The sequence below is a fragment of the Microtus oregoni genome, unplaced genomic scaffold, assembly GCF_018167655.1.
Source record: "Microtus oregoni isolate MIOR12 unplaced genomic scaffold, Mior012 000009F_ref0000495, whole genome shotgun sequence".
Lineage (NCBI taxonomy): Eukaryota > Metazoa > Chordata > Mammalia > Rodentia > Cricetidae > Microtus > Microtus oregoni.
Genome location: NW_024543068.1, coordinates 27,351,184 through 27,366,871, shown reverse-complemented (window position 1 = coordinate 27,366,871; position 15,688 = coordinate 27,351,184). Strand labels below are relative to the sequence as shown.

Sequence of the window (15,688 nt, the reverse complement as noted above, 5' to 3'; positions counted from 1 at the left end):
CTGACTACAAGGCAAGAATATGTTCTGAGTTTCTTTTCTTTTGTTATTTTTGTTTGCAGTGAGGATTAAATCCAGGGTTTTGTGCATGCACTCACATTGGGCTACACTCCCAACCCCAAGACAGCATAAACAATTCTTACAGCTCCTGTCATGTTAACTTGTAAAACAACAGAACTAGAAAACCAACCTTGTCAAATGATTCAAATTCTATATATGGACATTGTAAATGTTGAGAAAACAAGAAAGGATGAAATTCTTCATACCTGTAAAACATTTATTATATCACAATTAAGAATATTAATTAGCATACAAAGCAAACTGACCCATGGCTACAAACTCACGTGAGTATGTCTTCAGCTGGTTTATCTGCATTCAGGCTTGGTTTTACCTCTCTTTTCTGAATTATATAGCCCTACAAAAACAAAAAGCAACTAATATTAGACTCATCTATATTTATAATTAAGAAGAGATTGACATATTGACTATTGTTTTTCCTAATTAAAGATACATTTTGAATACATAAGAAAAACATTAAAATGAGGTAATTTTCCAACTGTTAAACTATGAGGAGATGATAAGCCACTGTGTTTTTTTTTTCTTCTTCTTCTTCTAAGTACTGGCAAATTAAAGAGTGCTTCTCTAGGGACTGGAGGGATGACTCAGTGGTTAAGAGCACTGGCTGCTCTTCCAGAAGTCCTGAGTTCAACTCCCAGCAACCACATGGTGGCTCACGACCACCTGTAATGAGATCTAGTGTGCAGGCATACATGGAGGCAGAATGCTGCACACATAATAAATAAATAAATAAATAAATAAATGCTTCTCTAAAATCAATTCAAGATGGAACGTTTTAGTTAGATATAGTGATACTGCCTATAAACCCAGCACTCGGGAGGCTGATGTAGAAAATCTTAAGTACTAAGGCCATCCTGGACTCCATAGCAAGACCTTGTATCAAAGAAAGAAAAACTGGCTGGAGTAAGAGTTCAGCAGTTAAGACTGATTGTTGCTTTTGGAGAGGACCCGGGTCTGGTTCCCCGCACCCACATTAGGAGCCTCCCGATTGCAGGGACCTGCACCTTCTTTTGGTCTCTAGCGGTACCACACACTGTGGCATGCACCCACATTAGGAGGCTCCCGATGCAGGGACCGGCACCTTCTTTTGGGCTCCAGCGGTACCACACACTGTGGCATGCACTCACATATGCACATAAACATAATTTAAAAAAATCTTTTTTTCCTTTTACAAAATTTCCTCAACTTTTATTGCCTTTTGTGGGTTTTGTTTCTTTGTTTTGTAGGTGGAGTCTTGTTTAGCTCTGGTTGGCTTTGAACTTGCTATGCAGACAAGAATGACCTTGAACTTCTGATCCTCCTGCCTCTACCTCTCAAAGGCTGAGATTATAGGCACTCCCTAATAGTGCCTAATTTATGCAGTTCTGGGGACCAAACCTAGGGCCACGTAAACTCTAGTTAAGACTTTTATCAACTGAGTTTGAGTCACACACAGTATTTCCTATAAAAGATAAAGTATAGAAAAAAATTTACAAGAAGCAATACAAAAGCAAAGAGACTACCCCAGAACTAGGTGTATAGTCCAATAGTACAGTATGAATGTGTATGGCTCAAGACTCACATAAAACAAAACAAAACTATAAGTTAGAACAATAAACAGATAAAAGATATTTTATTTCTGGAAATCCAAATAAGATCAAAATAATACAAGGCTGGTGAGACTGATCAATGAGACGTCTGTCACCATGACTGACAAGCCTGAGTTTGATCTAGGACCCACACAATAAAAGGAAAGAGAAATAGTCACCTCCTGCAGGTTGTCTAACCTTCTGAATGCTATGGTACCTTCCCCAGTAAACAGATACATTGTAAACAACACACAGTAAGTATTCATATGCTGCTGCTACCTTTCCACTGAAGTTGGATGTTTTTTTCATATAGTCTTCTGCCTTCTGCACACAAACCAGTACTTTTTCAATATCTAATGGAGAAATAAAACAAGGGGAAAAGGAATGCCAATCAAGTTGATTAACCACTATTAAGTAATTGTACATTATTTATTTATTTTTGTTTTATTGAGGAGGGTCTCACTATGCAGCGCCACCACACCTGGCTCAATATATTTATTAAAAAAAATAGCAGAAAGGTAGCTGAGTATGGCAGTACAGGCCTCTAATGCCAGCACTAGGGAGGCTGAGGCAGGACAATCATCATGAGTTCAAGGCCAGCTTGGCCTGTGTGTACAGTAAGACCCAATCTCAAAAAGACAAAAAAACTAGGATGCTGTCAAGTCTCCAGGAAGTGGAAAGAAGACCAACTCCTAACAAGTTGTCCTCTGAACACACACACACTCACTAAATGTAATAATAATTAAAAAAAAAAACTCACAAAAAAACAGGCCAGTGAGATAGTTCAGTAAAAGTGCTTGCTACACAAGCCTAGAGACATGAATTCAATCTCAAGAACACAAAATAAAGGTGGAAAGAGAATAGATTCCACAAAGTTGGTCTGAAATCTCCACACATAAGCTATGGCATGTGTCTTGCCTCCCCACATATCAGGCACACACATACACACAAATTTTTAAAAATTGAAAAGAAAAAGGAAAAGTATTTATGATATAATGTAAATGCTTAATAAAATGAGATCATTGTTTAATTTGTATGATTGGGCATATATGTGTGTATATTATATATATTTATGATTATATTTTGGTCAGCATATTCTAAATCATCCACCTTTCTTACAAAAGGATTCTTTATTCATAAACCTAATTTCCATATATATTTGTTTCTGGGTTCTTTGTAAATTTATCTAAGTTACTATTTAATTACTACAGCCTCACAATACATTGTAACCTGTGGAAAGGTTATATATCTAACATTAAATAAGCAGAGTTGTCCCAAGCATTTCCCCATGCTTTTGTTCCATGAGTATCTTGTTCATTTAAAAAAAAAAAAAAAAAAAAAAAAAACCTACCATATGTTGTCACCAAAGACAAAGAGAATACATGGCATTAGTTTATTTCAGAAAATATTTTGTTTGTTTTTTGAGACAGGGTTTCTCTGAATAACATTTCTGGCTGTCCTAGAACTTGTTTTGTAGACTAGGTTGACCATGAACTCACAGAAACCCAGCTACCTCTGCTTCCTGAGTGTTGGGATTAAAGGCATACACCTTCACTGCCTGGCATTGCTTTGTATTTTTAAACAAATAACATTTCATTTCTAAAATGAAAAATATTGCAATACCTTAGGAAATGATCAATAACCCTCAAACACAAACACTACTGATGTTTCAAACATGATACAAGGTTAGACAAGTTAAAGTTTTTCCAAGAACAAATCTTCCTGACATTTCCTTTACTTTTTAAATAACAGCTTTAAAGAATTTATTATTTTTATTGATTTATTGTGTTTCTGTGTGTGCTTCAGTGTGCATGTGGAGATTAGTGGACAGCTTGCAGGAGTCAGTGTGATCCTGGGATCAAACTCAGGTCATCAAGTTTGGGAGCAGGTACCCTTCCACTGGGCCATCTCACCGGCCCTTCCTTACTCATCTTATTCTGAAAAGGGAGCTTCCATAAGTAGTTAGAAGAACCTAATTTCATCATGCAGCCACTCTACAGAACTGTAGAAATTCAAATGTGTGTTGGATGTTATTTCTAGATGCACCCGGTACTGTAAGTCAGAAGGCTAGTAATCCAGCTATTCAGGACGTCTACTATCCCAAGCTCAGTAAAAACTAGGGGTATGAAAAGAAAAGTGTTAGAAAGTCCAAAGGTACGAAGACCAAAGTGCTTATTAACAGGGATAAATGTTCACAATGAAGGAAGAATGGAGGAAAACCCATAAGTACAGGATACTCTGGTCAAATTTTTGTTCACTGTTTTGTTTTTTCGTTTGTTTTTTTAAGACAGGGACTCACTATGTAGTCCAGACTGTTAAATTATTTCTAGAAAAAAACAAAACCCCAAAAAACCAAGGGCCAAAGGCTAGAGAGATGGCTCAGCAGTTAAGAGCACTGGCTATTCTTCCAGAGGACACAAGTTCAATCCCCAGCATCCACCATGGTGGCTCACATGGGTTGTAACTCCAGTCCCAGGAGATCTGACAACATCTTCTGGCCTTCTAGGGCACCAGGCAAGCATGCAACAAACAGATACACAAGGAAGCAAAACACTTATACATGTTAAAAAGGAAAGAATAGAAGAGGGAAGGATGACTAGGTGTGCTAGCACATACATGTAACCTCAGCATCCAAGAGGCTGGGGCAGGAAGACACAGAGTGCAAGATGACCCTGCGCTACAAGGTAAGAGAAACATTATTTCCAAAAAAATCAAATCAAATAAAGGAAATAAACAAAATGTTTATCAGTACATTTTTCTAGCACTTATGAGGTTTTAGGTTCAATTTCCAGCACAATGAAACTTCAAAGAAAAAGGACCAAAGGAAAAAGGAAACAAATTAAATCTGAACAAAATCTGAACCATACAGACATACCTTTGCTTTCAAATTTTTCATCCACTTTGACATTACCAGGGAACCCATTTTCTATAAGACAGTGTTCAATGAGAGCTGGTCCATAGGCTATAAAAGCAAAGAGTATTGTTACTACTTTCCTATAAAACTTCACATTTAAAACACTATAAATTTATAGCTCAGTATGAATAACCTACTCAATATAAACAGCCAGTGAAAGTAAGTTTAGTTCTTTTCGAATGGTTTGAGAATTAAGACCTGAAGTAATGAAAAGGAGTCTGAAATTACAATAAGCAGAGAATTGGTGCATGTTACAGGTATTTAACAGCATTAAGAAACACATATATAAGATTAACTAGAAATGTAGTTCAGTGGCAAAGTACTTGCTGAGCACACAAAAGAAACAAACAAACAAAACCCTAGGCTTGATCCTGAATACCACAAAGAAATCATAAGGAAAATTATAAACTATGACCAGGAGAGATTTATCACTGTAATTCAAGGTTGAATTGTTTCTAAAAATTGACTAAAGTGTTCCAATTAGCAAGTGTGCAATACTTAGACACTTTTCAAAAGATACACAAATGTTCAAAAGTTATGAAAAACATGTTCTACACAGGTTGGAGAAACAGTTCAGCAGTTAAGGCCCAAGTATGATTCCCAGCACCCACATCAGGCAACTCACAAATGAACTTAACTGTTCCAGGAGGATCTGACGCCTCTGAGCTCTACAGGCAATGGCACATATATTCACATACCCACACATAAATAAAATAAAGTTGTACAAGATCACTGATTTTCTACAAAATGCACACCAAAACAATAATCAAGTATCACCCTATAAAATGAGTTACATAAGACAACCAGCACTACATAGAGAGACTGTCTCAAATACATATGTGTATATGTGTATGTGTGTGTGTGTGTGTGTGTACTTATAAACACACATTGAATGGAATGCTATTTGTCTATTAAAAAGAACGAAATCCTGTCAAGTTGTCATTTGCAGTAAGAATGGAACGGTACATTATTATGTTAAGTGAAATAAGCTAGGCATAGAAACACAAGAACCACATGATTTCACAGTATATAAAATCTAAAAAAGTAAACCTCAGAAACCTAGAGTGGTTATCAAGGGACTAGGCATGACAGGTTAGAGAAAAGTTGATCAGTGGGTACTGTGTTAGAGTATAAAGTTCTGGTACATTACCGCACAGTAGGGTGACTAAACATAACACTAATGTATTGTACATTTGAAAAAGCTAGGAGAAAGTATTTAGAAAGTTTTTACTCCAGAGAAATTACAAATATTTAAAGGTAGGTAAAAATGCTGTACATGTATACTAAAATCTTGTTACCCTAATAATACATACAATTTTTATTAGATACTAGATTTTAAAAAATGTTGGGCATGTTGGAATATGCTTGCTATCCCAAAAGTCTGAAACAGCAACATTCCAAGTTAGAATCCAGCCTGTGTTACACAGTAGAGGCACGTCAAAAATTTAAAAGCGGGTGTGTGGGAGGCTAAACAGAGATGGCTCAGTGGTTAAGAGAGCCCTTACTGTTCTTGTGGAGAACCTAGGTACAGTTCCCAGAACCCACAGGGTAGTTTACAACCATCTGTAAGTCTACTTCCAAGGGATTCGGTGCTCTTTTCTGACTCCATAAGCATCACGCATGTACAAGTGCGTGCACACACATTCATTCACATCCACACACACACACACACACACACACACACACACACACACCCCACTGAGGCATAAAATTAAAATAAAAGAAAGAGCCCAGGATATAGCGTGGTGTAAGATGGAAGATTTGATCAATATCAAACAACTTGGGGGGGGGATTGAATTAAAACAAACAATTGGCCAATAAGATAAAGCATATTCCCAGAACACAGTCATATTCATAGAACCATATATTAGTGAGATGCAGAAAAGCCCACCACCAATTCCTATTAAAGAAAAACACTCGATAAGCCAGGCGGTGGTGGTGCACACCTTTAATCCCAGCACTCAGGAGGCAGACACACATGGATCTCTGTGAGTTTGAGGCCAGCCTGGTCTACAGAGGGAGTTCCAGGACAGGCTCCAAAGCTACAGTGATATCCTGTCTTAAAAAAACAAAACAAAAAAAGACAAACAAACAAAAACACTCAACAAAGGAACCATTTCCATCTGTCAATGAATACCAATTAAAAAAAACCTATAATATACCATACTTACTAATAAAACAATAAATATATTCTCTCTCAGATGAGGTAAAAGATAAGGCTATTTATTCGTTTTTACCATAGCTATTCAGCATTGTACTAGAGATCACAGCTAGAATAACAAAATAGAATTAACTGGGGCTGGAGAGATGGCTCAGTAGTCAAGAGCACACTTTCAGAGAGCTTAAGATCAATTCCCAGCACGTACATGGTAGCTCACAACCATTTATAGTGGGAATCTGATGTCTTTTTCTTGTTTGTGGACAAAGCACTCATATACATAAAGTATATAAATAAATCTTAGCAGACACACATGCAGTTGAAATACCCATACACATAAATTATTTTTAAAAAGATATAATTATTCAAAATCATTCAGATTATAAAACAGAAAAAGTAGCTTTATTCTCAGAGGAGATAAGACCCTATATGGGACAAATTCCTAAAAACACACACAAGCGCACTCAATCTTCTAGACTAAATGACTTTATTAGCTCTGAAAGATAAAAACATCAAGTTTATATAACTATCAAAATATATACATATCAATTGGGGGACTAGAGAGATGGTTCAGTAATTAAGAGAACTTGCTAATCTTAGAGAAGATGTTCAACAACACAACAGCTCACACCAGTGTGATACCAGTTCCAGAGGACATGACTACCTCTTTTGACCAGTGTGGACACTAGACATACATACATGGGGTACACATATATACATGAACGTACTCACGTGTGTATATAAAATAAAAACAAATCTTTTTAAAAAATCAATTGTATTCTTAACAAAAAGTCAAATTAAGAAAACAATTCCATGGGCCAGTGAGATGGCTCAACAAGTAATGGTTGCCACTACCAATTCTGACGACCTGAGTTCAATCCCCAGGACCCACACATTGGAAGAATTGAATTCTGTCAAGTTATCTTCTGGCTAATATCCACTGTGCACCATGGCATGAGTGTGCCCACTCTCACGTGTGGGTGCTGCAGCTGAACTAGATCCTCAGGAGCAGCCAGCACTCATCCCCTCTAAGCCATCTCTGCAGCACTACAATTATTTTCTGAGAAAAGGCTGCTCATACATCTATCCCAAGCTGGCCTTGAGCTGACTACAAAGCCAAAGCATGGCCTTATACTTCTGATCCTCCTGCCTCACAAGAGTACTGCGATTACAGGTGGTGTGTACCACCAGACCACTTTTATATAATCCTGGGCTTTGCGAATGCTAAGAAGGCACCCTACTAACTGAGCTATATCCCCAGCTCCATCTGCACTGTTTTTCAATAAGATCTAAGCGCTATAAAAATCCCCATCTTTTAGGACAATGAGACTTAGTGGTAGATAGATGCTCATTACCAAAAAGTCATGGGTTCAATGCTCAGCATCACAAAACAAACAAACAAAATCTTTCTTTGCGAAAACCATACTTACTCAAAAAATCCCTTTTTACTTCTTGCTCAAAAAATAATCATAATGCTTTCTTTTTATTTATATGTACACTTGTGTAAATGTATGCCTCATGATACCCATGAGAGCCAGCAGAGGGCATCAGATCCTGGAGCTGGAGTTACAAGGGCTGTGAACCATTGCGAATGGTGCTGTGACCTCAACTTAAGTATCTTTCCAGTCCCTCTTCAATTTTTTTTTATTTTTATTATTATTATTAAAAATTTCCACCTCCTCCCCCTCCTCCATCCCCGATTTCCTCTCCCCCTCCCTCTCCCTCTTCAATTTTTTGAAAGGGGAAAATTTTTTAAAATATATTCATGAAAGCGTTATACACAAACATCTTACATAAAATGCAGGAGTGTACTCACGAAGTAATGGATTAAGAACTCTCTTCAGCAGCTCACCTTTAGGAGCACCAGTTATTACTTCAGTTAATCTGTGAACAAAATGGGCAGACTTTTTATCTTATATTTAATAAACCTTATAGCATCATTCACATTCATATTACCTTTATATCAACTTATTTAATCTTTACAAGAGTCTGAAATGTAACAGAAATTGTTCTTGTAAATACGAAAAACTAGTTCAGAAAGTAATTTATCCATGGGGCTAGAGATGGCTCAGAGGTTAAGAACACTTGCTCTTGCAGAGGACCAGAGTTCAGTACCCAGCACTCACAACTGGTAGACCACAACCACCTTAATTCCAGCTCCAGTGGATCTAATGCCCTCTTCTAGCCTCTGGGGCACAGATACACATAGACACAGACACACATTTTGAAAGAATTTTTTTTAAAGCTAGAGCTGGGTGTGGCGATATGTATGCTTACAAATTTGAGTCGGAGATAGATGGAACACCCTGAGTTCAAGGCCAGACTAGGCTACACAGACCCAGTATCAACACACACATACACATGCTCATAATTTATCAACAATTAGAAGGTTCTTGAATGGTAACGTGAGACTTAAATCCAGGTTTCCTATAAGAAATCAGCACTTTAAGCCGGGCAGTGGTGGCGCACGCCTTTAATCCCAGCACTTGGGAGGCAGAAGCAGGCGGATCTCTGGGAGTTCGAGGCCAGCTTGGTCTACAAGAGCTAGTTCCAGTACAGGCTCCAAGCTACAGAGAAACCCTGTCTTGAAAAATCAAAAATAAACAAACAAAACAAAAACAACAACAAAAAAGATTTACTAAGAGCTCTTAAGGATTCTGTTTGTTTTGATGCAGCCCCCAAACTAGAGAACCTGTTATAAATAAATGCACCCTCTTGACTCTACTGAAACGGTAAAGGTGGAGCAGCTTACAGTTCAGCAAACCCTGAATTCTGAGGAATATTGAGCTTCGAAGACCACCAAGTAGACTACTAGGTAGCAAAGTCTGATAGTTAGAGATGTTATATAATTAATTAATCATTACCTTATCCTTTCGTTTTTTCCTAAATAAACCAGAATGTCTACCCCATGCTGTATTCTGCCTGCCTAATGTATCTGTCTTTTCACAGAACAGTGAAGTCAGCAGCTCACTTTGCCAAGAAATCAGAAGCATTAAGTAACTCAAACTGTAGTATAAAAAACATACACTTGAGGGCTGGGCATGGTGGCGTATGCCTTAATCCCAGCCATCTGGAGGCAAAGCAGGGGGATCTTTGTGAGTTCAAGGCCAGCCTGGTTTACAAACCAGCCAGAGCTGCACAATAAGACCTTGCATTAAAAAGAAAGAGTGAGGGGCTGGAGAGATGGCTCAGCGGTTAAGAGCATTGCCTGCTCTTCCAGAGGTCCTGAGTTCAATTCCCAGCAACCACATGGTGGCTCACAATCATCTGTAATGAGATCTGGTGCCCTCTTCTGGCCTGCAGACATACACACAGACAGAATATTGTATACATAATAAATAAATAAATATTAAAAAAAAAAAAAGAGTGAGAGGGAGGGAAGAGAATGGGTCGAGGGAGACATTTGCTATCCACAAATAAAATTGCTTATATACATGTTTATACAATCCAGTGTTAGTTATACAACTAAACATTTTTAATTGAATTTTTCTAATTCTGAAACATAATCTAGCTTACTTTTTAGTACAATATATGATTTTATAAACACTTACCTTTCTAAAGTCAACAAAGGTTCAGCAGCTCTAGCATGATCAATGGGATAGCGTTCACGAACAGCAAACTTAACATCATCTGCTTCGTCAGTTCGAAACCTTAGGATATTTAAAATTAGGTACTCATAATCTGTGAGAACAATGTTCCCCTGCAATAGAGTAAAATATGATTTAATGTTTTTCCAAATCAGTCTTGAAACATCTTAAAAACAGATAAAAATGCCTCAGAAGACCCATGTATAGTTACAGAAATGAAGCTGTAAAACAGAAAGCAGCAGGCACATCTAACAAGGGCTCCTTGCACTGATCCAATAGGCTGTGAAATAAATTCTAAGAGCGCCAAGTTGGAAGCAACCTAGAGCTAACCTAGAGCAACTTTATGTTCTTTGTCTGGGTACTGCAAAAGTTAACTGAAGTTTTCATTATGAAAACCTAACAGTTGAGTGCCTTTAATAAGTGTGCCAAAGCTAGGCATTATGGCACACGCCTATAATCCCAGCACTGAGAAATTGGTAGATCGATGAGTGCAAAGTCATTCCTGCCTATAGAGCAATTTGAGTTCAGACTCAAGTATGTGAGTCTGTCTCACAAATCAACAACAAAAGTTCAAAGTTTCAAAATATTCAGGTGAAGAGAACATGAAATGCAAATGCATGGAATTATGTCTAAAAAAGGACAACAGTATAGCCAGCAGTAGTGGGGCAAAACTATAATCTCAACACTCAGAAGGTTGAGGAAGGAAGATTCCAGATTCCAGGCCAGTCTAGGATACATAGGGAGCACTGTTTTTGAAAATAAACAAATAAATTGAAAACAAGCTGGGGAAATTGCTCAGTGCTTAAGAGTACACACTGCTATTGGATAGTACCTGAGTTCAGTTTCCAGAACCCATGGCAGGCAACTTACCACGGCCTCTTACTTCAGTTCCAAGGGAATCTGAGGATTTTTTTTCCCTCTGTGAGCATTTACATTCAAATGCATGCATGTATTTGCACATGTACAAATACACACAATTAAAAATGAAAAAAATATCTTTTTAGAAGATCCATTTTAAAAAATTAGGGGGCTAGAGAGATGGCTCAGCAGTTTAAGAGAACTTGTTAGTCTTCCAGAGGACTAGGGTTCAATTCCCAATACCCACATGGTGGCTAACAACCATTTGTAACTCCAGTTCCAAGAAATTTGGTGCCTTCTTTTGACCTCTGCAGCAACTAGGCAAAGGGTCTTTTTTTTTTAAAGACAGGGTTTCTCTGTATAGCCCTCCCTGTTCTGAAACTCACTCTGTAGACCAGGCTGGCCTCCAATTCACAGAGATCCTCCTGCCTCTGCCTCCTGAGTGCTGGGATTAAAGGCGTGTGCCATCACTGTCCCACTAATGAAAATCTTTTTTTTACAAAATTTAAAGCACTAGTTAAATAATCCCTCCCCTGCTATGCTGTTTTCTGATCTTACGTTACTTTTCTCAGAGCTGTTCCTACTAAACTAGGTATAACTAAAAAAGTTTTAAATTTAATTATTCTGTGTGTATGTACGCATATACACACATATATACACATATATATGCACGTATGCGTGTGTGTGTATTGTGTGTGTGGTGGTGGAAGTAGCATATGAATGTGTCAGTGTGTGTGTAAAGGTTTGTGGAGTTGGTTCTCTCCTTCCACTTTTCTATGGGTTCCAGGGAATGAACTCAGGTCTTCAGGCTTCATGGCAAGAAGCACTTTTAGCTGCTGAGCCATCTCACTAGTCCAAATTTATTGTAAATTTGTATTTTTCAGTTTCTTAAGCTGATCTTGAATTACAGTAATCCTCTTTACACACAGTCTAATCAACCCTAAATGCATCAATCCTCAAAATTTCAGACAGGAAAGCTAGGTCAAATTCTGGTACACAGAAGGAAAGAGCAATTTTAAATTTATTTAAATAGATTTGAAAATTTAAATATATTTATTTAAATATATTCTAAAGTATCAACAACTACCTCTTACAGATACCACAATAACTAAACAAACAAAAGTCCAAATGCACACTCTCATATAAATTCTTAGTATTTACCCCAAAGTCATCACTAACTGGGTTTTCTTTGAGTTCGAAGCCAGTCAGGTCTACAGAGTGAGTTCTAAGACAGTCAGAGCTACACAAAGAAACCCAGTCTTGAAAAAAAACTTAAAAAAAGAGATAGAAAAGTATTAGCAAAGATGTAGAATTAAAATAACGCTTAACATCATCAAATTAAAACAATAGTGTTGTACACGATGAGCACCTTAAACATACCACTGAATGAAAGAAGTGAAAAACAAATAGGGTGTATTATTCTATTCTCTTGCTCCTCTCAATTTAACTTACCCTATCATAGAGCTCAATGATTAAATGATAAGCAGCTTCGTCACTTCCAAATTGGAAATCCACAATTCTATCCACACCAAGTTGTTTTGCACTGACTAACCTCCGACTCTTCAAATGTTTTCGACACTAGCAAGAAACAGAAGAAAAAAGCACTTATGCAATAAAAGTAAATTCTTAACCACTTGGTACTAGTTTATGTAAATTGTTATGTCATCAAGAATATTTAAGTGGTAAATAAAACAGTATGGTCATAAAAAAAAGCTTACAAATGATAATCAGAAGAAATTTTTTTTACGTATTTATTTATTTGGGGTATGAGTGGTAACATATGCATGCCACAGTGTGCATATGCAGGTCTGTAAATAACTTGCATGAATAGGTTCTCTCTGTACTCCAGGAATCAAACTCAGGTCATTAGCCTTGTAGTTTTTGTTCACTGAGTCATCCTGACAGTCCCCAGTGGGTGGGAAAATCCTTAAGCCTTTATTCTAATAACTTCTAACTGAAACAGTTGTATTGTATTCTGTGTTTTAGAACAATGATAAGAACCAGGGAAACCATTGATTTACCATGTACTGGGCACTGCCCTGCTTATTTCATACACCAGGAGCTCCTTATTTATTTAAAATACCTCTGCAGAGCCGGGCAGAGGCAGAGGCAGGTGGATCTCTGTGAGTTCGAGGCCAGCCTGGTCTACAAGAGCTAGTGCCAGGACAGGCTCCAAAGCTACAGAGAAACCCTGTCTCGAAAAACTAAAAAAAAAAAAAAAAAACAAAACCTTCTGCTCTACTGCAAAAAAAAAAAAAAAAAAAAAAACCTTATTATTTAAATAGACAAATAGACTTAACTCATAAGAGTGCCAAGAGTTTGCTATTGCTTTCTCTTTTTTGAGGCAAATGTCACTCAGTAGCTCAAACTACCAAACCCGAGCATTCTGTTAGAGTGACACATGATGGCAAACTCCTGTAATCCTAGCACAGGAAGAAAGAGTATCCCAAATTTGAGGTCAGTCTGGTCTAGATAACACATTCCAAGCTGGGAATGGAGCCACATGCCTTTGGTTCCAGCACTCGGGAGGCAAGGGAGGCGAGGCAGGTGGCTCTCTGAGTTTGAGACCATCTGGTTTACACAGAGAAACCCTGCCTGGACAACAACAATAAAAAGGAGTAAAGTTCCAGGTCAAAATGTTGTGGAATATTCCTTTGACACTGTGTGAAGATATGTCACTGTGAATGGTTTAAATAAAAACTAAACAACCAATAAGTAGGCGGGATTTTCAGGGCAGAGAGAATGCTGGGAAGGAAGATGTAGAAGCCAGACAGATGTCAAATGACTGGACCTCATAAAATGGGACAGAGGTAAAAGCCATGTAGTAGAACACAGATTTAATAAAAATATGGGTTAATTTAAGTTATAAGAGCTAGTTAGGAACAAGCCTAAGCTATCGGCCAAGCTTTCATAGTACGAAGTCTCTGTGCGGTTATTTGGTAGGCAGGACAGAGAAAGAGTAACTATACCAGCACGTTAAGGTACATGCACCAAGTCTGAGGATCTGAGTTGGATCGTAGCCCCTACCCCTCATCTTATGGCGGGAGAACTGACTCCCCACAGGTTGTCCTGACATTCACTTGAGAGCCCCAACTGTGCCTGTCTGTTGATTCCACCTACATACACACACTCCCACATTAATGAAATAAATGAATGAATGATGTAGTTTTAAAAATTAGCTTCAAACTTAAAAATTTACCTTCATGGCAAAACTAGATGGCATCATGTTCTTAGGCCACTCGAATTCTGTTGTGTGAATACGTATACCAGATTCAAGTAACAATGTAGCTTTAAAATCAGGTCTGTTCAAGAGAAAACCAAATTTTTCTTTAGACATTTGCCAAAGTTCACTTTCTGGGGGGAAAAAAAAACCCTAAAATGCAGGTTAAAAAACAACAACAATGTCATATCTATTTACCAAAAATAAGCCTATAAAACATCCTTACTTTTGAAGCCGAATAAGGTATGTCTTGTTATCCACATCATAAACGTTGTTTACTCTCATTCCTAACAAGCTGTAAAGAGAAAAAGAAACAGGTAACAAAATCATGCTCTTGTTTGAAGCAAAACTTTCCGTCATTTAATGTCGAGGACCGGGAACTCTTCAACTGGGTATCAGGACCGCCTATTAAGGTTACCCTCTCCCCCAATTAACAGTAGCCATTTAAGCATCAGAAACACCTGACAGCTTCCTTCAATTGAACCGGCCCAGGGATTTGGGGGAAACACAGTAAAACCGAATCTAACTGATTTATAACGAGGGGCGGGAATGGCCGAGCCCCACGAAAATTCGCCAGAGCTCCCACAGCTGAGGAAGAGCCAAGCTCAGAATCCAGGTCTCGGTCTGCGAACCACAACTGAATGGCACTGCTCCCTCTCCTTGGGATTGAAGGATGGGAGCTCCGGAGAAGCCAAACCTTCGCTTGGGGACTCAGGCCGCTCCGGCAGGACGCCGACGGACCAGCGCCCGGGAACGGCAGCACGCGGGCACGCGTCCCCGGGGGCACCCCGAGGGCATCGGCTCCGAGGTCGGCCTCCAGGCCCCACCAATCCCCGGGGCACCGGGACGAGCGTGGGGATCCTGGGCCCGGTTCGCGGCCGCCCGCTGCTCGGCCTCCTGGCGCGAGCCTGCTCACCCGCACCACCATACCTCGCATTCAGCTCGGCGAGCACCGCGCGGAGATCAACGGTGCTGAAGCGGCTCTTCATGGCGACGGGACGCGTCGCTACCGCAGTCCTCTCAGCTGCTGACCCGACGCCCGGCCGCTTGGCTCCTGCGCACGCGCGCTCAGCTCGTCGCTACGGCAGCCCGGACGACCCACTATTCCTTGAAGCGAGAGTGCGTCCTATAACTGAAACATTTTGTGAAATCAGGGTCAGCTCCGGTTTTTTCTCACTATATCAAACAACTCGAAATAGGGCCAACTACCTTCTCGAATCTGGGTCCCTTCCTTGGACACCGATAGGATTAGTACCGTCCCCTTTTCTCCTTGCGTTTGGGGCTGGATCCATGTCGGCCACCACAGCG

General features: G+C 39.0%; 1 protein-coding gene across 2 annotated transcripts in view; it reads right to left on the bottom strand.

The window, feature by feature from the left end:
- The window catches only part of Nemf (nuclear export mediator factor), a 51,152-nt gene extending 35,711 nt beyond the window's left edge, over positions 1 to 15,441 (bottom strand). Inside the window, exons 1-10 of one of the 2 annotated variants that reach the window (XM_041658628.1) lie at positions 15,311 to 15,441; positions 14,607 to 14,675; positions 14,360 to 14,462; positions 12,613 to 12,738; positions 10,267 to 10,415; positions 8,532 to 8,599; positions 4,519 to 4,605; positions 1,923 to 1,996; positions 342 to 412; positions 188 to 263 (exon numbers count right to left, since the gene is read on the bottom strand). In XM_041658628.1, the coding sequence (XP_041514562.1) occupies positions 188 to 263; positions 342 to 412; positions 1,923 to 1,996; positions 4,519 to 4,605; positions 8,532 to 8,599; positions 10,267 to 10,415; positions 12,613 to 12,738; positions 14,360 to 14,462; positions 14,607 to 14,675; positions 15,311 to 15,369 (882 nt within the window). In that variant the 5' untranslated portion in view covers positions 15,370 to 15,441. Of the gene's footprint in view, positions 1 to 187; positions 264 to 341; positions 413 to 1,922; positions 1,997 to 4,518; positions 4,606 to 8,531; positions 8,600 to 10,266; positions 10,416 to 12,612; positions 12,739 to 14,359; positions 14,463 to 14,606; positions 14,676 to 15,310 lie in introns of those variants that run through there. The other variant, XM_041658629.1, reaches the window with a different exon arrangement.
- Between the last annotated feature and the right edge of the window lie 247 nt (positions 15,442 to 15,688).